The sequence below is a fragment of the Petromyzon marinus genome, chromosome 7, assembly GCF_048934315.1.
Source record: "Petromyzon marinus isolate PM22_M1 ecotype Great Lakes invasive population chromosome 7, UKy_Petmar_22M1.pri1.0, whole genome shotgun sequence".
Taxonomy (NCBI): domain Eukaryota; kingdom Metazoa; phylum Chordata; class Hyperoartia; order Petromyzontiformes; family Petromyzontidae; genus Petromyzon; species Petromyzon marinus.
In genome coordinates this window covers 6,664,381-6,690,064 of record NC_133673.1, presented here as the reverse complement: position 1 = coordinate 6,690,064, position 25,684 = coordinate 6,664,381, and the positions used below count along the sequence as shown (strand labels likewise).

Sequence of the window (25,684 nt, the reverse complement as noted above, 5' to 3'; positions counted from 1 at the left end):
GGAAAATATGGGAATCAAACCATTGACCGAGTGGAAATAAAACTCAGTATAATTAGCACAGGGCCACTAGACTACTTAATGTAGCAATTAGTACTGTTTTGCATTTACTTCACAAGTTTATCATTGTGATCAACGTCTGGATTTATTGGTTATTAGCTGATATATTTTCTAAGGAGAAGATTAGAATAATATTTTTTGGTATATGCATGCAGCATTGATTAATACCACGATATCTTTTACTGTGCACTTTATATTCGTTCTAGTTTTCTCTATCTGAGCAGAAAGTTGCATTGGTAATTTTTGGTGTGTGCAATACAAGGCGTCTACCAAAATTTTACCACCGCACATACTGATTACTTAGCTCATAGACTACCACGGGAAATCTGAAACGTGCTTTTAAGTTAGGTGACATGTTCTGCAGTACTGTATGAACAGCGTTCACAATCGTGGAATAACACGTGGAATGACCTTGCTTTATATGTCATCCTTCCCATCTCCGTCAGGTTTGTTTGCACCCAGTCTTCTTTCCATAACCGGTTTGTCCCAATGGGCCCTCACTTAGATATCAGTAAGGTGTTGTACATATGTATGGACATACATGCAGAATATTTGAAATTTCGTATTTCTCTTACCTATTTTTTTGAACTGCAAATCGCTGCTAAAACTTCATTTGAAGGTACTGTACAGTACTGCGAAAACTAATTTCTTTTTAATTAATTTTTGTAATTAGTTTGTCCTTCCCCCGCATCTCCGATTAGCACGGTTATGTACGGTACAAAAGAAGTTCAACATACAATATTCTATCCACAAATCGTATCTGAGACTACACGACTGTATCGAGAGAAAGTGGTGAGATACGTGATGAAAGAGAATGTGATGTGAGAAAGTGGTTTGTTATGATAATTATAATGTGTTTAATAGCTCATAAAATGTATTTATTCGTAAGCAGATATCCGCGAGATTTTCTCTTTACGAGCATCTCCAGAACGTATCCCTCACGAATGACGAGGGAATATTGCACATTTTACGCATAGGTTGAGGCTGTCATTCCGGGTTTCCCCCACCAGAGAGCAGCACACCCTTGCCAATGCTACCACTGGCAAGAGAAGTTACACTGTCTTATTCCTACGCATCGTATGCTAACCGCACAAGTGAAGCTCTTGTGATGTATGAAGTATTATATATATTTTTTCAAATATCGGAACGTTTGTTTTCAGTGATATCTGCACTTGGCATGGCCTCCCCTGCCTCAATTTCACTAAACCACACCTACCAGCACCGGGAGGCCCTCATACATCAGTGGATTAACACAAGAGCGGCAATTAGTTTTTTTTAAATTATCTTTCAACAAAATAAATTCTGCAGCCTGAAACGAACCCATAAACATAGAGATGTGACTCGAGAGTTAAGATTAATTTATGGACATTACGTTTTGTTGTGCAATTCGTCCATAAAAAGTACATTTAAACTCAGCCGTCATTTACACATGCCAACTGGAAGATGAATCAAACTTTGTATTCTCCTTCTGCATTGAAGCTCATCTGTGAAATAATTCTGTGATCTCGTAATTGTTGCCCAGGAACCACTCATTTTGTTGTACTTTTTGAATGTCTAAAAACGTAAGCAAATATTTGCGTCTGGAATGTTTACATAATAAAGGTTTGTTTTTTGTTCTTCAGCACCAAATAGAATTCCGTCTCCAGCCACAATTGCAGGAAATGCTTTGGAACAGCAGTGATTTCAACATTTTGTGTATTCGCGTGTCGCCTTGGATCCTGGCTGAATGTGTACAAACATCTATGGACTTTTAACAGCTATTGCCTATAAGTGTATTTCTTTTGAGTCTTATTTTGAAGTGTTTACAGTCACTATCATGAATAATCTTTTGTCATGGTAGCGATTAAAAAGCATTGTATTGCACAATAACTGTGTAAGATTGCAGTGGTGATTTTGTTATGAACATGCTACTATTAAGCTTTAGCAAGTCTATCCGTATATGGCGTGGTGAACAAACAAGTTAATGTATGTGTTTGTACTAACACGGGACATTGTGAAAACACACACACAGTGAAGCTTCACTTAACCGTGATTGATGGGAGAATAATATTGCAATTAAAGTTATAGCATGATAGATATGAGAAGTGTTTCTGTATAGCCCAAAAGCTATACCACCAGTGTTGCATAGCCGGAATCATCTGATTAGATTTTTTTAAAGTACAAAAATAAGTGTGTGTATTTATGTCTACACTTAATCTGGCACAAACATGGTGACATTATTGGAACTTGGTGACATTTGGCATGTTGCACTTAAGTGTGCATGCGGGCATGGATTGCATTTGTCTTTGTGTGCCTCTGAGATAACAAAATTGTGAAATTTGTATAAATAATTTCACAACGCTGTCACAACGGTAACCTCGATGTGCTTCCATGTAAAATAATTCAAGTCTGTGACCATTTCAAATGGCTGCTGAAAGTTAGGAACAAAAACAAATATAGCTATTTTAAAACTATATTTTCAGGATTGTGAAAGCATTTTAACTTGAGTCTCACGTATGGATGTGTCCCTCATTTAGTGTAGGCAGCCACTGCATGCAATCAGTGTCCACGTTCCATCACGTAGAAGGCCTCATGCAAGGTTAGAATGGTGTCACGGCAAGATCTGAAGAACCCACGCATTCCATGGACAGACAACTGGACCGTGCCGTGATGGAGGCGATAAAGATCCACTCTTGACCTGGATGGATTAAGTAGGGCACAGTGTGAGCGAGTGTCCTCCAATCTTGCAAAGTGGACAAACAGACAGATACATATTAAGCGACTGATGTCATCAATGGCAGGAAGACCAGTCTTCAAAGAGACTGGTGTTGTGAACAAAATCGAACCATATCACTCCAAGAAGCTGTGCAGGTGTCAGGGTGGGTTCGATCCCGACCCCAAAACCTGTATATTTGGAGTTTGCATGTTCTCCCCGTGGTCACGTGGATTTTTCTCCGTGTCGTCTGTTTTTTCCCTCCACATTTAGAAACTCACTTTAGAGTATTTGGCTGCTATAATTGTCCACATGATAAGCCACTTCGTTGAGCTATCATTTGTAGCCAGGTTGCTTCTGAAAAAGAGCTATATAGCTCAGTGGGCCTTACCTGTAAAAATAAACAGTTTATTGCAAAGTCTGCAGCCTGTTCGAGTTTCACTGCAAGAGTGTCCACGTCTCAGTACCATACAGTAGCAGCCACTGCAAAAGGCAATGCAAGCACTCATGCTTCTGTCGGCGAGAACAGTTAGTCTCCTTACCAGTCCCAGACACTAAGAGGTTATGGTCCCCGGAGAGATGCGATTGCTGGAAAGCGGGCACTCTGTCACTAGCTGTGGACACTCTTTCAATACCACATGGTGTTTTTTTAATGCCATGCGCTGATGGCCTAAAGAAAAAAGCGTATCCGTCGCTGCACTGTAGAAGAGGGGCCCCGCATTTTGGGGTATCTCTAAATGAGACGGGGCTCTGCTAGCTGTGGGTTAATGTGGCCACTCCCCCTAGGACACTGGGTTGCGACTGTTTTATTGCTTTGACGAGAGGTTTACAGATTTTGAGCAATTGCCAATAAGAGGTATGGACAGCGAGCCTTTGATAATGCTTGGGCTCACTGCATGTGACAGGAGCAGTGGCTGTTTCTGGACATCCAGACACCATGATTAGTGTTGGTTTCAGTACAATCAATACGAAGTTCATCTTGTGCTCATATATCTTTTGTCGCAAAGCCAGTACAACATTTTCTTCTGATTTAGCTTGCTCAGGTCATATTGATGTCAATCACAATACTTGTGCAAGCAGTCTCGTAAATGTTTGTATTTCTGGGCTGTTTTTTTCAAAGGTTTTATTTTAGTCACTGTCTTCATCAAGCTGCACAAGCGTTTATATGGTCACTGCACAAATGTACACCTTTTCCTCTCACAATCACGAACTCCCCCTTGGACTGGCATCTGTACATGATGCGCAGTAAACCCCTGCATGGTTTTTGAAATGAGCAAGTTGTAATAAATCGTTTTTTTATGGAATTATTCGATCAGAGTAATATTTATTATTTGTCTTAGTGTTCTGTAAATTAAAGCTCTATGCATGTCTATAACTTTATTTTGAAAAATTATACCATTTCCTACCATAATTTGTCGTAACATTGATGTTTATTATCGCTGATTAACAGTACCGAGGTCATTCCTTTTGAACAAGACCAAATTTAACCATTTGTCTTAACGGGTTGTTCCCAACTCCTGTTAAAATAAATATTATATTGCACTGGCTACTGCTTTGGAGTGTCTGAAATTTGCCCCTTATATTTCGGCATACTAAGATAAATGTGGTGTTTTAGTCAAAACACAGATGGGGATCCCACAGGACACATCACGGCCAAGTGGAAGGGCATCTGGAAGCAGAAGATTTCTGAGCAAAGCCCTCCCAACAGCCCCAACCAAACCACCCCGTGAAACGCTGTGAAAGTCTGGGCACGTTATCCCACAGTGGCAGCCGCTGCCTTGACCTATCCCAGTGGCCTTTTCGTTCTCATCAGTGGGCCTAAAAGAATGTACCAGGCTCATCCAAGTCACTTAAACCATTTGAGGTAGCATTTTCTGGCAAGTGTTTGGCTTGGGAAAGTATATATTTAGTATGTCTGCCCTGAGCTACCGGTTTTTGTCGTTAAAATGTTGAATCCTCAAACAGCACCACCTAACTTTTTTCCAAAGGCGCTCCAAAATAGGTTTCCCAAAATCAGTGAGCAAAGTGCCGCACTGAATAGGGAATTTGTGTTCACGAGATGCTTGTAAGTGCATAAAAAGTATTGGCCACCCCTATTTGATAGTCTGGTAATACTAACTACAGAAATACACTGCATTGTCCTATGTACAAATTAAAGTATAATCCCTCTATAATATGACATATACAAAGGTACATACATTTACACATTAACCCTACGCAGGGAAAACACACTTAAATGTATACACATATATTTGGATATTGGTCAATATTACACAGCTTCCCAAAGCCTTTTTAGGTTGGCACATCTGCAGTCCGGGGAGTTACTCTGAACTGCTCTCTAACTTGATATCAAGTACAAGCCATTGGCTGAAAGGTACGATCGGCAGTGCTTGCATTGTGTCGGGTGGGAGTGTGATGGAGTGCAACTGTTGGGAAGCAGATGTATTAAATCTGGCATCAGCTTTATAAGTGCACGATCTAAATGTTTAAGGAGTTACTTGATATATGTGGGGGCTGCTTTTGATACCCACACCTGCACTTTTGGACCGTTTGTGCCCCAAACATTACCTTGGCATAGCAGACTGCTCAGCAATTTGGAAGAAGTAATGGAGTGATTGCAAAACTGATTACTAATTTGACTGCAATACCTGCACACAGTGACCTGCCCGAGTGGGTAAAGCCAGAATGTTAATGCATTCCGCCTATATTTTCTAACCCTGTGCCAATTTCATTATAGTATATTTCAGGAAATATAGATCATCAAACCACCAAAACCTGAACCCAGTCGAAAATGTTAGAAACACCTAACCACCAAGCCACCATTTGTTACACGCATTTTTGTTTCTATTTTTGTCTGCAGTTTCAAGTCGGTATTATTCTGTTAAGGATCTTACTTTAGACACCTGAGATTCAAAGAGCTAAATGATTTTATTTGTATTGCAAAGGACTATTGAAAAGTTCATTCGAACTCTGCAGAAATCAACAAATGAGCTAACATGATTACATGAAATACATGCATATTTTTCTTGGCTCATAAATGTCTGCTGCAAAGATGGCTTTGCATAATTTTTCTTAACTATTTTTTTCTTATAATAATAGGGTTTTTCCCCTTTTTTCTGGCACCAAAACTGAAACCTTTTTACGAGGATTCATGTCTGCAAAGGAGGTCTAATGATGTAGATGCTCACCCCGAGCCCTCATTACTTTGATAGTGCATTGTCTTTGAGCTGTACGCCTTTTGGCGTCATCTGGTCGAGCACCAATTGGGTCGAGGCTCAAAAGAAAGCCGTCCCTTGGTGTGGACCAATCAGTTTCAAGGACAATGCATATATTATCATAGTGTGGTTTTTTTGCATTTTGACTGCAGGTATTGTGGTTAATGCAGACATGAATCCTTGTAAAAAGGTTTCAGTTTTGTTGCCAGAAAAAAAGGGGAAAAACCCTATTATTACATTTTGGTACTGGCAAAGGAGGTCTAATGATGATATTTTTTTCTTTTACCAGGTATGGCCCCCGCTGAGCTTTGTAGCTCTTTTTCAAAAATGACCTGGCCACAAATTATAAGCGATAATTATTATCGCTCAACGAAGTGGCTTATCACGTTGAAATGTATAGCAGCCAAATACTCTAAATGCATGTTGATTATTAATGTGGAGGGAAAAACCTGAGGTCCCGGAGGAAAATCGATGTGACCATGGGGAGAGAGAACATGCAAACTCCCACGACCTCCTGTATACCAGGCGAAGTAGTTTACATCTCGTCACCATGGCTCCTTTTTTCTTATGAAAAATATTAAACTCATTATCTTGTAAAGGAAAATATGTTGCCACTTAAACTTTAATCCCATATCATTATGGGTTCACTTTAGAATTATGATAAAGATTACCCTTTTCTCTGTTTTAAAACACATGAGCTTTTCTGGTGTATCATGCATTTTAAACATAAAGAGAGAATAGTGAACTTAATTGTCACAAATCTCCAAATACGATTCAGTACATGAATCCTCACCATCACAGTGTTATTTCGTTTTATATGGTTTAAGCTTCAGTGAACTTAAACTGTTAATTTAAAATAATGACGGGTATTTTCAACAGTCTCTGAGATGAAAGGTGACATTTCAGCCACCTGGCATTATTTTTTTCTCTAAGGAATGGCTAAAGGTGATAAGAACTTCATATAAATCCATTTCGTTACCCTTTACACGTGAGACACACACCTATTTAGAGATATATCTGAAAAAGGCCAATATGCCGAGATCTTTCTTTGCTCTCGATTGCAATAAAAGAAGGATTCTTGTTTTTGGAAATTATCCTCTTAATTATCTCAAGCTCTCATGTGTAACCTCCACACACCACACATAATAACTACATTGTCTAAATTTATGCTTGCATTTCTCGAAATTTAAAATCTTCGCCTGAATCTTGTGTCTCATGAACTCCTGGGTTTTGCTTTTGGACAGCATGTGAGAGAAGGCTTTGTGTGTCCGATGCGTAATCTCAGAGGGCTGCTGACCCTGTCACGTTTGTTTTCATCACTAATCTTATTCTCAGCTCATCCGCCTCTTTCATGTGAAATTCCTAATCGCCAATTTTGTTTCAGAAGCCCCAGTCCATAATTTGCAGATCACTCAGCTCATTCACAACAATTGATGCCCTTCCACATATTACTAAAGATTATTCCTGCCGTATTATTCTGTTTTATTTTGGTTGTGGGAGCTGTGGTGGTTTGCATTCGCTTTAAAGAGGTGTACTCCCCAGTAACACAACTGACCTGTCCCTCTTGCCTTTGTCTCACCTGAAATGAGAAGAATTACATTTGATGCATGCTGTGTTCTGGTATGTTACCTCGGCATATTTGTCTTCGGGTTGTGTCATTGTGATATACTGAACATTTATTCCATAATAGGCACCATTCGAGTGGGACTAGGAGAAGCACAAATATAACCGTGACAAAATAATACAAGTTCGTTGATATATTTTCTTACGTAAAAATTGTTGTCGAGATTGGCATAAACTATGTTTTTTTTAGCAGTACTTGAAAAGGTTTGAGAATGGTCTTTTGAAATGAATTATACATTCATCATAGTGTTAGAAAAAAAAGTTTTGCTGGCTGATTGCCTGGCTGACCTCATGCCAGCCAGCACACGTTCTGACTGGCTGGAGGTCATACGCCGCCCAGCGCAAAGACGGTGGGGGTGTGGGGGAATATGCGGGTAGGGGGCACCCTGGGGGTTGTCACATGCGAGAGGGATGGGGAGGTAGGGACAATGGGGGGTGCGGGAGGACCATCGTGGAGGGAGGGAGGGATGGGTGGACGGACAGTCGTGTCCCAAGGACGTGCGGGTTGCTGGTACTGGTCCACACAGGTACCGGTACATACTAGCATTGTCATCTCTAACATCAGCACACTCATTGTCTTGTCTATACATTTAAGATGGCACTTTCATGACTCATAAAAGTAGGTTATTATTTTGTGAGTTCATGATGTCGATTGTTCAGTATGGGTATCTTAATTAAGATGCATTGAAGATATTCGTTTTATTGTACTTCAGCTGTAGTTTCTTAGAGACTGATTAACCTCAAATTAAATGTTGTAATTATTATAATTATATTCCCCTTTGCACCTTTTGACTTAACATATAGCGACACGTTATTTGTACGCGATGGTGGCCAACCTTGGGCCATTGCCACCGTATGAGTTGTCGTAAATAATAGGTGCTCGCTAACAGTGTTTATCTCAAACTTACTAAGCAATTAGTAAGTTTGTTGTCATTATAGTGCGTGCGTCTGTTGAATTATATTGGAGCAGAGAAGGTCGAGGAAAGTTACCAAAGTTATTAATGTCATGCTGCCAAAAATCAGTTTTAGGTTTCAGAGCAGTGTTGCCTTTGCAGGTTATTGTACATTTATAAAATATTTTTTTTACGTTTGCCCTTCTAAAAAAGGCATAATTAATTCAACGTAATCCAAAGTGGGCATTTCAACACATTGCTGCTGAGTAACAACTTATTTTTAACCTAATTACTTCAGTGCCTAAATAGAGATGAATAGTATTGAAATACAAAACCTGGTTTGATTGTTTAACATTTAGGTCCTTAAATGACCGCTGCCTTCTTCAAACAAACCATGCCCGAGCATGTACCCCCACCCCCTGCCTTTGTGTTAATGCTAGGTTACCCAAAGTTCATTGTCATCTTCGGCCAGAGAGGCATGACTAATGTCTCGCGACAATCTGCTGGCATGCCTAAGGGGGTATTAAAGAGCCTGAAACCAACGATACCTATGCACAGCATTGGTGGCAGTAGGAGAGTGCATCCAGACAGGCTCTGCGCGGCTGACATCACACGGGACCTGCTCATTTGTAAGCGCTCCACAGGGGCATCTAATTCCTTGCCCAGCTCCCAGAGCCAAATGAATGGTTTTGGATGATGTGATGGTATGATCGACTTGCTGGCAGCCAAGAATGGAATTCCAGGTTTCATTAGGTTAGAGGATTAGCCGTGACCTTGGGGAAAGGTAATGTGAGTGCCTCGAGGAGCTTGCAGATACAAACATTTTAGACAGATATTTTTTTTACTTCTCTATTTGAACGCTGAAAAACATGTTAGAGGAGGACGTTCGTATATTAAGAAAAAAAAAACACTGTTAGCTGTGAAAGCTGCGTGTGTATATAATAACTTAAAAATGAATAAAAGAGCGATACATGCATCGGAGAACAAACAACATTGTAACATGAAGGCAGGACACTAAGCTTGACAGGACAAACATTGATGGACAAAACAAATGGTGAGAAAGTCAACCGAGTGAGGCGACAAATGATCAAAGGCGAGGTGAAGCACTTAACTCGGGCCACGTTTGAAAGCGAGAGGGATTGCCGCTGAAGCGCCTTGGAGACTTTCGAACTGGAAGATCTCCTTTTAGGGTTGAAATGAGAATTGATGATTTTGATGATTATTGTTTCGTGAGGGAGAAAGAGGGCAGAGCAATGAAAATGAATGGTTTGAGTTTATTAACCCTTTTCCGTTCCCGAGACGTCTGCAAGTTGCAGGGTGGGTCCTGTTGACCGCCGAATCTCGGAACGCACAAGCGGTTCAGCATTAATTGCATTTAGAGAGGCGTAGCGACGTTGTTTTTAAAGACATTCTACTCACTGCAGAGAACTGTAGCTACACGACCGCACTCTATGATAGCTGGCGCCAAACTGTGCCACACGCCCTCCCGCATGGCCTTGTGGGAGCCTCGGTAACGTCTTCTGACTTGAAGACGTACCGATAAAGTTAGTTTAGTTCGACTCAGTTCCAATGATGTACGTGTATGTCATCGGAAGGGGAAAGGATTTCAAGGAGGGCCAAATGGAGAAATGCAGTTTTTGTTTTGGTGGCAGTTGTGATGGCATACGATGATGCTGACACAAAAACAATCTCTGTACGTTCTTGATCCGACAGCAGCTCCTCAGCCTTGCACAAACGTGCCCCATTATTTCTGGGCAACCTGTCATATTGAACTTGATTGACTTTTCAAAGACGTTTGGTTGTGGTTCAATTGACGTAACCATTGATTGACTGCAGGTGCTTGCACAAATTGTGCGCAATGGAGTTGTTAAAAGTATACCGTAATTATTTTGCTTACTCTTTTGTCGAAAATATTTGCTGTGACGTTAGTACAGCACACTTCCTTTACAATTTGGATCAATTGTTCCAAACTTCACAATTTTGCGAATGTTGACACTTTTTCAACAATTGAAATTAAGATTTCATCTTTAGTTGTGTTTAAATGGGGAATAATGCGATAGCGAATATATTTTTTCATGTATTATCTTTAAATTCCAGCATGCTCATATTAAATTGTATTGACTTGTTTTATATAAAAAAAATTGTATCTTTGAAATGTTTTAATTGGTTTAGTGTTAATACCATACGAGAAGACATTGACAAATTTGCTATTGAATGATGTTTAATAGGAAGACCATTTAGTTATCGCGTTAGTGTTTTCTAAATTTTTGTCAGAATGTGCTCAAATTCGCTTCCAAAATGTTTACGACATGCACATTTTATTTAGCTGTAAATACAGTGCCCATACACATGGTGTAGAATTTCACACTCCTGTAGCCACAATAGACTCTTTGTCTCCTGGAAACAACCTTAAACCATGATCATCGCCTCCTGCATATGTTTTATTTTTTCAATTAGGATATTTTAAGCTCTCGTTTCACCCCATCCCTTCCCCCCCCCCCCCCTTGCTCACCCTGACACCATGGTGTAATGAGCGCAATACAGGAACTGTCTATGATTGCGTGCCGCTGTAACAAAGCGCGATTTCATAGCCTGCGCCCAGCCTTTCATGGGGGCACGGCAGGTGGCAAGTGACAGCGCTCTCGTTTGATGGGTTCCCAGTTGGATGCCTGCAGGAGATTTGCCAGGATGTTGTTTCCTTTAAGGGCAATCCCCATAGTTGGCACGCATGAATTAAAATTGACAGCCTCCATTCCACAAAAAAGTTTTTTCACGTTTAATTTTGTTTTGCATTTTTGTTCCCATGTTTTTTTCTATTTTATTTTTTATATATTTTATATAAAGGCAGACACTTTTTAGACCTAAAAAAACCTAAAGGTTCCAGAAAATCTGTCATTTATAGTAAAATGCATTGAGTCCTGTTCTTGCAAATTAGGCAACAAAGCTTGGGTTATTTCACCATTAGTAAGTCTATAAACATGTGTGTGTACATGGTCTTAGTACACTTTCTGGTGCATTTAATGATTGAACAGAACGTCTAAAGTGAACTGAAATGTTGTACATTGCACTTATAGATTATTTTTTTAAAGGTTTTCCAAAGGTTTGTCTGTGCATGTACGTGTGTGTGTGAGTGCCTAGTGCAAAGTATAAACATCACCACAGGGAGACAAAGGCAGCCAGGTGTGGTGCTGGCCACCCAGCTCCTCGTGTGCCGTGCTGGCTTTCACAGGTGCTCGCTAACAGCACTTGCCCAAACAGTCTGATGAAGACTATATGGAGGAGCTTTGTCTTTTGAGGGAGTGTGTGCAGGGTGGATGAAAATCAGTGGTTAAACAGTAATGAATACACTGTTCCACACTTGTAATGGCTGAGTCACTATGGTTCAATTCCTGACTAGGGATAACATATCATAGCAATCACAACTTACTATATAATTAATTGGTAGCTCATGTTGTGTGTAACCATCATTAAGACAAATATGGTCTAGGTATTCACTACACCACCCTTGTTTGTGGCATACTGGCCAAAACTCGTGCTTGATAGCAGCGCTTGTACCAACATTCCATGTTACTAAATGTTGGATATTTGCTTTTGTTATGTTTATTTGTGGTTGTGAATGCATTCGGATGCATGTGTTTTTCTTAACAGGAGTGGAGTTGTTCGCTTACTCTACTATGAACTCGGTGACCTGGGATTGATTACTGGCCACGCACATCACGATAAAATGTTACCTAAACCTCAATAAACTCAGCCTTAAATGAATATTGTGCACTGTGCCAGTCTTAAAAGGCGCTCGCGAGCAGTACTTATTCCTACACGATATAAGACGATGTCATCTCTTTCCCACTCTACAACCAAGCCAGGGCCAAGCTAGCTCAGCATGGCTCAAGAGGTGCCAGGTTTTTCTACGACACAAACCAAACCATCCCACTCATATCACACAAAATTAATGCTTTGAGACGTATGTAGATGAGGTGGTGATGCTGTGTCCTCTCAGTGTACTTACTTAGGTCACATATAATTAGTAATTTGCCCTGGCCTTACTTGGCCCCAAGATAGATTCAGACGTCTTGTGAGGCCAGCGTGTCACTGTTGGTTTTTGGCTAGGCACGGCAAATAGCCAGTGGAAAACCACCCTTACCATGAAGTTACCCACACTGGCTCGGCTTGGATGTGTCAGAGGAAAAGGGGTATATTTTCATATTGGCTGTGTGTGGTGAGCAGAACGGACGCCTGAGCAAGGAGCTGGACTTTGTCAGCCACCACGTGCGCTCCAAGCTTGATGAGCTCAAGAGGCAGGAGGTGGCTCGTCTGCGCATGCTCATCAAGGCCAAGATGGATGCGGCACAGGGCAAAGGTGTGCTTTATTGTCATTATTGTTGATCCGACCATGTCCATCCAGTGCTCTCTGAGCTGCATTGGCTTCCGGTTGATGAACGAATGCATTACAAGGTTGCACTCGGCACACAGAAAATGTTTTCCACAAATGAACTACAATACCTTGCTGATTTTCGTCAAGGAGCATAAACCATCACGCGAACTACAATCATCCTCACAGCGGCTTGTGGCTAGCCATCGAACAAAGATGGTCACTGTATCGTGCACTTTCAGATGTGCTTCTGCGATCATCTGGAACATTCTTCCTTCCGATATTAGGAAACCACTGGAGCTATGCACTTTTAAATCTGGATTGAAAACTAATTTCTTGAGAACTGCTTTTTGTGTTTAGTTTATTGTCCTTCCCCCGCACCTCCGATTAGCACAGTTGGCTCCGTACGGTGCGAAAGAAGCTCAACATACATGGATTGTTCATGATAACGTTAGTTTCATATTGCACCTTCGAGGCTGACGTTTGGCAACTCGAACCTTCAGCTCCCTCCACAGATTTTCTATGGGATTAAGGTCTGGAGACTGGCTAGGCCACACCAGGACCTTAATGTGCTTCTTCTTGATCCACTCCTTTGTTGCCTTGGCCGTGTGTTTTGAGTCATTGTCATGCTGGAATACCCATCCACGACCCATTTTCAATGCCCTGGCTGAGGGAAGGAGGTTCTCACCCAATATTTGACAGTACATGGCCCCGTCCATCATCCCTTTGATGCGGTGAAGTTGTCCTGTCCCCTTAGCAGAAAAACACCCCCAAAGCATAATGTTGCCACCTCCATGTTTGACGGTGGGATGGTGTTCTTGGGGTCATAGGCAGCATTACTCCTCCTCCAAACACGGTGAGTTGAGTTGATGCCAAAGAGCTCCATTTTGGTCTCATCTGACCACAACACTTTCACCCAGTTGTCCTCTGAATCATTCAGATGTCCATTGGCAAACTTCAGACGGGCATGTATATGTGCTTTCTTGAGCAGGGGGACCTTGCGGGGGCTGCAGGATTTCAGTCCTTCACGGCGTAGTGTGTTACCAATTGTTGTCTTGGTGACTATGGTCCCAGCTGCCTTGAGATCATTGACAAGATCCTCCCGTGTAGTTCTTGGCTGATTCCTCACCGTTCTCATGATCATTGCAACTCCACGAGGTGAGATCTTGCATGGAGTCCCAGCCCAAGGGAGATTGACAGTTCTTTTGTGTTTCTTCCATTTGCGAATAATCACACCAACTGTTGTCACCTTCTCACCAAGCTGCTTGGCAATGGTCTTGTCGCCCATTCCAGCCTTGTGTAGGTCGACAAACTTGTCCATGACTTCCTTGGAGAGCTCTTTGGTCTTGGCCATGGTGGAGAGTTTGAAATCTGATTGATTGATTGCTTCTGTGGACAGGTGTCTTTTATACAGGTATCAAGCTGAGATTAGGAGCACTCCCTTTAAGAGTGTGCTCCTAATCTCAGCTCGTTACCTGTATAAAAGACACCTGGGAGCCAGACATTTTTCTGATTGAGAGGGGGTCAAATACTTATTTCCCTCATTAAAATGCAAATCAATTTATAACAGTTTTTGACATGCGTTTTTCTGGATTTTTTATTGTTATTCTGCCTCTCACTGTTCAAATAAACCTACCATTAAAATTATAGACTGAACATTTCTTTGTCAGTGGGCAAACGTACAAAATCAGCAGGGGATCAAATACTTTTTTCCCTCACTGTAGATATCGGGTGAGTGAACTCCTACACTGTCGGACAGCAGTATAGGATGGCCATCCAGTGTCTATTAAGTCAGACTAGTTATCTCAAGTCTCTAAAAATTCGAGTTGTGCTGACCGAGAATTTATCAGAAGAACAAGAGGCAACTTCGACGATCCGCACACATGACTCATCCCCTTGCATGTAATTGATGCATAACTTACATCATGTGTTTATTTCATCAAGCCCATCAAATTCAGGTTTTGGTATGAGTACAATAAAGCCTTGTTATCTCAATCAACAAGGTCGTCGAGACGGGCTGCTCGGTCACTTGTTTTGCTTATTTATAAAAAGGCACTTTTCTACGAAGCAAAGGGTGGGTGTGATCTCTGGAGGTTACTGATATTCTAAATTAAGTTATTTTGGAAATGTAATGCAATGAGTATTCTTCATCCTTAGCCGCTGTTGTCATTGGCCGCACATTTGTTAGGGATATCCATCACAGCCTGTGCCTGGCCACAGTGACTTGTTTGCCTTGGGGGAGGTGTTGGTCCTTGCTTGCTTTGCCTTTAAGCAATGGTGCATGTGTGGCTTTTGAAGCCAGGTCATGCATGTCATGAATGTCATGCGGTGACATCGAATAATTTGAGCGTTATATTTCTTATGATTATTTTCCGAATAATAAGTAAAGGACCTGCTTTTAGCAGACAATGATTTATCATGCAATATTGCAATTTCTCATCTAATATAAAAAGAAAATTACAAGGTATTTTCCCCCCCAACATTTTGTGTTTGCAACAGAGGAATGGAAAAAGAAGGATGTGTTCCTTGCACAGACATAATTGTATGCTTTTACGAACCACTGCAGTTGATTCAGCACATTTTTTTTATTTTGGTAGAATTCCCATGTACACATATAGTTAATTTGATTTGATTTTAGGCTTAGATTTTTTCAGACTAGATGGGCACATATACATTAATTATATGCTCTGGCCGTTTTTTATGAACAGTAGATAACCATATTCTTAGTTTTTTCGGTAAAGTCACGTTGAAGGGAAACAACAAAATAATAAAATATATATAAACAATAAAAAATCTCACGACGTTTCGACCATAACTCGAACGGTCATCTTCAGGTGTGTTGGTTTGCATAAATTTATTTAGATAACCATCCAAGTGTCATCCAGGCTCAGCCCTGCTTAGTATCTGAAATCTATTGCATTCCGGGTGATTTGATCATAGTCTTTAAAAGAAGTGTTGTCAGTTGCTGTGGGCCTGCATTGTCCACAGTGGGAATTGCAGCAAAATGCATTGTTGTACTGTACTATGCGCCAACATATGTGTCCCCTGTCTTCAACTCACACTGACCAGAATGGTCATGTATGGTAAAATACCCCCATGGCTCTCATGTCATGGGGAGGCCATCATCCAGCAGAGGATTTATGAATGGGTTGGACATATAAATGCCTGCACATAGTGCCAATAATGTAAACTAGTGCTGTATTAGGTAAATATATAAAGGTAATAGTTCAGTTTGAGCTAAATCTCATGGGAAATCTCACGGGAGATTTCGCTTGCATTCTCAGCCGAGAGTGGTAGAGATACCCACACTTTTAACCAACCAAACGTTAGCTGCCTCTTAACTTACGACAATATGCATAATTCACACGTGGGGATATAAAATAGGCAGTGAGCTATGGTGTTAAACTTAATCAAGATCACATTCACAGGCCAATCCTGAGTATTTATGTTTATAAACGTTGTACTACAATAATGTTACATTTTAATTGTGATTTTTGAAGTGGTATGTCTGCCATATGTTAAAGCCTGGCTCTCTCATTGTATCTTCACTCTCCAAATACCACGTCTGAATATTCAGCCAAAGTAGCTGGGTAGAGTTTGAGCTCTTTCAGACATTGTGCATTATTGAGTAAACATCGTCGAATCCCAGGTGATGCTTATGTGAACATTGGCTGAAGCATCGAGAGAGAATTGCATTAATTCAAATGCGGATCTTTTGGTCCAGCAGTCACATGGAGTATTGGAAAAATCCATACAAAGAAAGTCACCACCTATAAAAATTCTGACGTGGCAACAAATAATACCCTTTTGGCTTCAAAAGTTAATTATATTTGGCTATTTTATGCAAGCACAAACATTTGATTGGTATAACTGCTCTGATGAAATTTTGTCGTAGAAATGTTTTATTTGGGGAAACACGTACAAGTTTATTTTTCTGGGTTTATTTACACGTTTACTCCAAAATTGAAGTAATGTTTTTTTTTAATCAAAGGTAAATATTTTTCAGGTATTATGTTGCAAGTTAATCCTGCTTCTCTGAAATTTATAAACTGGTTTTTGAAATGCATATCCGCTTAATTTTGCTCAAGTATGTGATGAAAAGCGTGTAATTTAAATCTTGAAATGGGCACTTGATCTCATTTGGTGAAAGTTGTTGACCAAAAGTGGATGTTAACATTTTTATACAAGGAAGGTAGGTAGCAATGTTTTTAATATAATACTAATAAGGGGTTATATATTTAGCCATGAGCAGCTGTCAACATCTGGCCTTCCTCGTGCCCTTTTTACAAAGCATCAATGAATTCAAGAAAAATAATAGAACCTTTGTAGATGCGGTTAATATTTATGCATGTTTCTTAAGGCCCTGGTCTAGAAACTGAATAAAGTCATCTCTATTCAGGACTCAGTCACTCAATTTTTCCTAAAATTAGACACAAATATTGCAAAACTTTAATTCTGTGCATGAGACTCATGAATTATAACTGTCAGGAAAAACATCCACTTTCTATTCGGATCATTGTGGCTGCATAATTGGTGAGTATATGCTCTGACCATCCACTCCAGCAGACTTTCTAAATGGTGAACCTACTCGCCTTCATTTTTAAATGACTGTATTCATGTTTAAGTGAACAGTACCAGATATTTCGATTTAAAGCTTTCGTGACTGCAAGGATTCATCTTCTTTGGTTCTTTCGGTAAAGTCATGTAGAATGAGAATAAAATAATAAATTAATAATAAAAAATAACACAATCAAATTCTCGAGACTGTCTGGAGGACGCTCCAGCGCTGTCCTCCAGACAGTCTCGTCCCTTCACCTGATGAAGGCCACTTGTGTTGTGGCCGAAACGTCGTGAAAATTTTATTGTATTATTTTATATTATTAATTTATTATTTCATTCTCATTCTACGTGACTTTACTGAAAGAACCAAAGAAGAAAAAGTACCAGATATATGAAAGTTAATTACTATTAAATTTGTCATTCAGGGCACGGTGGCGAGATGTTAACTCCCTCGCCTGGAATGCAGGAGAAGGAGGTTGTGTGTTCGATCCCGACCCTGACGCCTGTATTTTTGGAGTGTGCGTGTTCTCCCCGTGGGTGCGTGGAGTTTTCTCCCGGTCTTCCGGTTTTTCCCTCCACATTTAGAAACATGCGTTTAGAGTATTTAGCTGCTATAAATTTCCACGTGATAAGCCACTTTGTTGAGCTATCATTTGTGACCAGGTTGCTTCTGAAAAAAAGCTATATTGCTGAGTGGGCCTTTCCTGGTAAAATAAAAAAAATTGTAAATTCAAATGTTGGGCAGACTTGTTCATTCACAAACTTTGTCTCGCCAATAAGCTGGATTGGTTGATTGCTTGAGGTGGGGTAAAGTCTACCGGTAAACCATGCTCTCTCAATCCCTCTGGAAATGGACAGCAGGGAGGCTAAATGCCCCTTGAAAAGTGGCAGGCGTTCTGCTGCAGTGGCAATAGATTGTGGAGCTGACCTTACCCCTTGGATGCCATTGCTCTGACATTAACCCACCGCTGTGTTTCCTCCGCAACGTAGACCTGCGTATGGATCACCAGTCTTTGCTGAAGCAGTTTGAGCATCTGGACCACAACAACCCACACAGCTTCGAGCCTCAGGACCTGGAAAAGCTCATAAAGACCGTATGCCCAACACCACTGCATGCTATCTACTTCGTAGCACACATTCACCGTGGCATTCAACCTTTTTAACATGCCAACAGTCTGCAGCCAAGTCTAGATGTGTACTGGATTCGAGGCATGTAATGAATCTATGCGCTGCCTCAGGGATTCATTGGATTGTCACTATTTGGAATTGCTTTTGGATTCAAGAATGAATACTTTTTTTATCACGGTTCAATCTTATAAATTTGTCACAATTTTTTGATATTTGCACATCTTGGTTTTCTCCATTAGCATACATTTAGAGGTAGAATATGATTTATGAATATCATAAATAATCAATTCTCACACACGCAAATCAATGCACATATTGTGCATATAAGAATCGATGTTAAATAATGAATAAACGCATTGTTACATGCTAACTAGATACCAGTGCTGTCACATTAAATGAGCTCAGCTCCTTATTCAGCGAGTGGCATTGCATGTGTCGATGAGATCTGTACTGGACTCTACCGACTGTGTCACACAGCCCCTAGTTTAAACTTCAAAAGGGAGATGAATGATTCCTGGCTTGCAGGACATGTCTGGGCAATGAATGCAACTCTCTATGCCACTTTAACTTCACATTGTGTATGCATTAAATTGTACTTCATTGCCAATTAGAGAAATGGTGATTCTTCTGTTATTACTTAGCTGTATTTTTCCAGAGAATGAGATCTCTTTTAACAAGCCAGTAAGTTGGTCTGGAAAAAAGAAACACGCTCAAAAAATGAAAGGTCACAAAAGCAAATACAAAAAAATTGGCTGCACATTGCACACCATGGTTCCTCTACTGTAATGTAAGAATTTGGGTAGTGATTCATCATTATGTCAGAGTCGTGGCTGCTTATTTGGAAACTCAGAGGGCACATGCAGGGAGATGTGCGAAGGGTACAAGAGTGGCAGAATTGGAGGTGGTCATGTTTTTTTGGCAGCGTAATGTTAAGGAAAGCCTAGAAAGCCATAAATACATCGAGTTTTCTGTCCGGCTGAGGTTGGTGGACATCTAAGGTGGTACCTACTGAGGCTTTGAGGCCCGCTCAGACCTCTACGAATAGACATACAATCAGATAGTCCCATGCCATGTTTCTTTCCAACGATCCAGCAGATTGCATGTTCCTTTTACAATGCTATAATTTATGGAGTTATTTTTAAGTACTCTCAGTCACTGAAAGATTCCCATGATTTTTTAAGACATAAATATAGCTTTAATATGGGGATTTTTTAAGTGCAATAATACATCTGTACATAAACCTTGAAGAAATAGTTCTTAATAGTGTATTTGTCTGCTTGTCACTGGTGTTTGGCCAATGTTCATTTAGTCGGTTTGAAGTGGTTGAGAATGTTTTTTTAATGCTTGAGCAGAAGTTATGCTTTGTTGGATCCTTTAAAATCGGGATAAATTTCCATTTCTTAGTGTGTCGAAATAATTAGCTTTTCGCCGCCAATCTGGCTTCATTTACTCGGTTCATTGCAACATGACCCATTTTATTTGTTTCTTATGGTTGACGCCTTATTTCACACTGCAGAGTTATTTAGTTTAAGTTCACAAAGACCGATGTTCTTTTGATGTACTTGAGCAATGTTTGTTTGGTTAGTGTACGGTTACTTTGATGATCTGGCATTATTTTCGATGGTGAATTATTTAGTTTTTAGGATAAAATGCCTTATTATTTACAGTTATTTTGCTGTGCTAGTTACACCTGATGACGGAAGCTTGTGTTGCCTCCGAAACGTCGTGATTTGATTAACTTTATTTTTACTTACGTGACTTTACCGAAAGAACCAAAGAGTGGATTATTGCAGTCACGAAAACTTCAAATCTAGTATTTACAGTAATTTTAAGGAAAAATTACGCTTATTAATTTAGACTTTCGAAATCCTCTCATTTATGGCCTTTTAAATGCCTTTTCTAAATTTCTTCTGAAATATTTTTAAATGAAGCGGCTATTCATCGTACCTTGAGGTTTTTAAGTCTTACATCTTCAAACACAAGATACTTAGCAAAATACTTTGCAGCTCTGTGTAAAACACTATTATTTTATTATTTCTCCAAACAGTACATCTCCACAAAGGAGCTGTGTGTACCTCCCTCGTGGAGATGTAGTTAATTTCTTTCAGCATTTTCGTTAAGTTAAGCATGAGTGTCTGTCCAAAGGAGTTATTTAAAGGAACATCAGGCCATAACCTGCCCAAACATTCAATTTATTGAATGTTGTATATCCACGCAGCACCAGACAGAACATCCCCTTCTCTGGGTTTAACAGTGATGTACCCATAGTACTTTTTCATTAAGGTAACACATATGGGTATTAAATGGGGTAAGGACTGGAAAACTTTGGATTTTAAGGCTTACTGTGAGAACTTCATGCTACCCGACCACTCCTAATTGTACTACCTTGATGGAACTAAGTAAATAAGGATGACATCTGTCAACAGCTGCCTGGGTTTATCCATGAAGAGTTATGAATGGTTGTCTTTGGTAATGCAGGCTACACATGAGTGCTATTGTGCAGCTGTTGCAGCTTGTTAAAGCCTTTGATGACATGGAACGATGGTGCAGATATCTCCCAGAATCCCTCATTGTGTTCACAGGAACTAAAATATAAATGAACAAAATGTGACTTCTAATCACAAAACTACTGCACCGTGATCAAATTATTATGATGATCTCCAAATTTTTTACAGTATCTTCAATGATACCCATACGTATGCATTCTTATGTCCCTTTACAATGTACCACACATTTTAATGCATTGTTTGTTTAGGGTCTCAGGGAAGGAATGGTCTATAAATGCAGGAAACGTGTGCGTATTTAAATATTGACTCCTGAGTCAACCTGCCATTTCCCCAACTCTTTGACTTTGCTGTGTCCATCAGCAACTTTAAAGTTCACGTTTTTAATCTTTCCAGTCACACCCAGCGACTATTCTAACCTGTGGCAGTTTTATGTCTCCGTCTGTTTCCCCTCTTTGGCTTAAGCAGGGCCCACAGAGCCCTGGCATTGTCCTCATTTGTCCGGTGATTGACGTCATTTAAGCAGGCTTGTGTATGTTTAAAGAAATTGATCCAAAAATAAGCCTCTTCACAGGTGCAGCTGCTATTCAACACAATGGAGCTCTAGTAATCATTGCAATAATATAATTTATAACCTGGCGCGACTGCTTATTGAGACAGTGTTGTTCTTTTTGCTTGGGAGAAGTGAGCTAAACACATACGCACAATGGATGGCGCCCGTTAAAAATATGGCTGTCGTGCATTTTCAGTGACAGCTTCAAGCGAAGGAAAATCTTACCAAAGTGGTGCTCATGGATGGATGGGTGGCTTTTGGGGTCAGATCACTTTGAGCCGGTACTGCTGAGACCCTGGGTGGACACCCAACGCTCATGGTTAAATTTGTACCAACTCTTGATTAAACCGAGTTGTCAAGTGTAGTGATTTGGTGCTTTCAGCCTGGCCATAAGTGTCTGTACAAAAAAATATATCAAATTGCATATGGCTTTTGACATACTTTGGATAAATTTCAGTTCTGCGAATGAAAAAAAATATCAGTTCGAATGTCACGCGATGGGAATTTCTCCATATCAGGTGGCGTGGCAAAGTGTATCCCTAATGGGGGGATTAAAAATGTCAGTTTTAGGGATCTCAAAATACCGTCTGTCAGTTCTGCTTCTACGGGTCATTCTGTGATACACTGGATGATGCGATAGCTCTGACTAGATAATTTGGCTCATTAAAATAATTAATGAAAAACGGTGTTGATGAAAGTATTGTTTTAGTAAACAAAACAAAATGTGCATGTAATTCATACCTGCTCCCCAATGAACGACCCCTGACCCCTGCCAGGCAACGAAGGATTTGGAAAACTACGACGCGGCACGGCATGAGGAGTTCAAGCGCTACGAGATGCTCAAAGAGCATGAGCGCCGCGAGTTTCTGAAGACGCTTGATGAAGAGCGGCGGCAGGAGGAGGAGAAGCGCTTCCTTGACATGAAGCAGAAGCACAAGGACCACCCCAAGGTCAACCACCCGGTACGGCCTCCTCCGTGCACCAATGTAAACAAAAACAAATACCTCTCCACATCCATCCATCTGTCTTTCCATTCATTTATTGTTCTATCCTTTCACCTATCCATCCTTTCAGCTGTTCATCCATGTGTCTGTGAAAAGAGAGCTTTGTAGCTCATCGGATTCTTCCAATATAAATAAATAAATATGATTCGTATTCTGACATGTCCATCCTTCTACCCTTCCATCCATCTAGACACGTTTACATCCATTCACCTGTCTTCAACCATTTTTTATTTATTTTACAAGCCATCCTGTCCGTCTGTCTATCCAGGTACATATTAATCTATCCATCCAGTAATCCAATAGCACACCCATCATTTCAGTATGAATATACATTGTGACCCAGATTGTGAGGAATTACGCCTTTTGTTATTGAATGGAGTGATTTTTCTTTCTATAGTCATCTTGTAATTTTAGCTTTTAGAGCTTCTGACATTGCATTTTAATATTGGTACATTCCATATTGACAAAATTGTTACATCATGAAGTATCAACAGCTCGGTCTAATCTATACATCTGTGAGTCATACAAGCCCCTTATTCATCAATCAACTAGTCTGTCCTTCAATACAAATAATGAAATACGTTTTGTTGGGCCGTATGGATCGTGAACAACAAGGTCACCCACTCTGCACAAAACATTACTTAATCTGTTTCCTACAGAACATATGGTACTTAGAATGGGCTATATATATCACAGAACAATGCTAGCATCACACCACTTGTTACCACTAAGGCTTTACAAAGATCAAAGTAGACTACTAATGGAAGTTGCCGAACTATATTATTTATGAGACATTGGATACATCACACTAAAGTATTCGCATGAAGTTGCTCAGTTCATGGGGTTTCAGTTGGATTACCCATGTTACTGTTGGGTTTTTTTAAACCTCCATTGAGAGCGTCACTGAGTTCAGACATGCCACCACACATTGTGCTCACTTCCACAATCGGCTTATTGTCGCTAATCATGGGTCCAGCATTCTTTGTTTTGCTTTAGCATCTGGCATGGCTCAACTCATCATTATGAAAGTGAAACTTTCTGTCATTACTAACCTGCTGTGCCTTAGTAATCATCACATCGTGTGTGTCATGAAGCATCTCACTCGAAGATTAAAGATCTTGGCTCCACATTCCTTTTATGAATACAAATTTTTGTAATTCCCTGTCCCTTGATATCAAGTCATTTTCTAATTCTGGTTCTTTGAAAAGACATTCAAAACATGTTTATTGAAAGCAAAGCACATAGGCTCTATCAAAATAGACACTTGAATGATTGCAGGTGAATCCGTGTGCTTTTTCTTTGTGAGTCATTTGCCAATATGATGTGGACCCTGCTGTAACTTGGAGAGACAGAATGGAAATGTTTTGCACAATATCTACAACTAGATGCTTTGCAATGTAATTGCTATATATGTGTGATTAGTTAATAAGTATAAACATGAAAAACACTTTTTCATCACTGACATCAATTATTCGCAGTGTTTTACATTAGCAATGGGATGGTGCACATTTCATGTTGAATTTAGTCTCTACTTTATCACTGTTATCCTTAATTAAACATATCTGCGATGTACTCTGGCTCACGTTTAGAATCGCCTCGTTGTGCCTCGTTAAACACAAAACGGTAAATTATAAAATAACATTGACATTGGTGGAGTTCTTCAACTTCCCTGTTGAGGTGTCAGCCTTTAAAAATGTCAAAGCATGCCACATCCGCTCAGTGTGACAAGTGCATATGGAGGGATGTCATGTGGAGACAGACACTATCCGCTTGTATATGATAAAGCTATGAACTATATTTTTTATTTTACCAAATAAGTCCCACTGAGCTATGGAGCTCTTTTTCAGAGGCGACCTGGCCACAAATGATAGCTCAATGAAGTCGCTTATCACGTGGACATTTGAAGCAGCCAACTGTTCTAAACGCATGATTCTAAATGTGGAGGGATAAACTCGAGGACCCGGAAAAAAATCCATGCAACCATAGGGAGAACATGCAAACACCAAATATACAGGCGTCAGGATTGGGAATCGAAGCCACGAACCCACAACCTCCTCTATACCATGCGAAAGAGTTCAGATCCATGTCGCACAAACAGAGGCTGAATGTTGATCAACCAGCCACTCCGGTATCATTATTATAAAGAGAACAAAAAACAGCGGTTCTCATTCAGTGTGCAAATTGTCACGCAACGGAGCACTCAACCGTTGTAACCCCGGGGATATTTTAAAGCTAGGTAATTGCCTAGAAAATATCCAGTATTATGTGTTGTTAACCAGATATTTTTAGCAAGTTCTCAGAAGATTGCTTTGCTGTTGCTGGCCCGTTACTCCACGTTAACCATTTTTTTTCTTCCTTTCTGAAACGCACTTTTGTGTTCGCTTCCCTGATAATAGGAAAATGCTCGTGCCTTGAAGTCATGCCTAATTGTTAGATTTTTTTCCCCCCCACTCAATTTACTGCAATAATGGAACCAAAATGTTGTGCTTACAGGTGTGAATACATTTGATGTTAAAGTATTGCTTATGTTTTTTCTGACACCATGAATGTGTCAATACTAAAATGGACCACGCCGTGTGTTTTCTCTGTGTTACTATCATAACCACTCGGCTACATGTACAAATTGGCCAATTTTCACACCAAAACACAAGTTGGATCACTGGCCATATCTGGGATTGAGTGTCCTGCTCCTACGTGCTGCACGTCGGAGTGATTTATGCTCCAGCACTCGCTGATTCACTCCAGTAACACGCTAACCAGTGGACAGTCGCCTCCTTATTGCTTCTCTATTGCTGCTATCATGATTATTTTCCCCGTGAACTTTGCTTGTTGATTTCTTACCAGACTGACAGTATGAATGCACCTCATTCATACTGTGCTCAATCGCCTACACTGCAGGTCATTGCACTTCTCTTTCTGCTTCTTTGCTCTCGCTGCTCGACTTTGGAATTCCTTGCCCATCATGTTTCCCCAAGTTCTTACAACCTTGCTCAAAGAAATATATTACTAAAGTAATACAAAAATGACCACAAAAGATTTAGTTCGAAGTGTACATTCACACATTGTTACCTTTTAGAGGATTAAAT

The 25,684-nt window shown here is 40.2% G+C and overlaps 1 protein-coding gene across 2 annotated transcripts in view; it reads left to right on the top strand.

Moving 5' to 3' along the window:
- Positions 1 to 25,684, top strand: part of LOC116939882 (nucleobindin-2) — a 111,381-nt gene that overhangs the window by 11,692 nt on the left and 74,005 nt on the right. For both annotated transcript variants that reach the window (XM_032948861.2, XM_032948860.2), the window contains exons 4-6: positions 12,705 to 12,837; positions 18,400 to 18,503; positions 22,371 to 22,556. In XM_032948861.2, the coding sequence (XP_032804752.1) occupies positions 12,705 to 12,837; positions 18,400 to 18,503; positions 22,371 to 22,556 (423 nt within the window). The remainder of the gene's footprint in view (positions 1 to 12,704; positions 12,838 to 18,399; positions 18,504 to 22,370; positions 22,557 to 25,684) is intronic.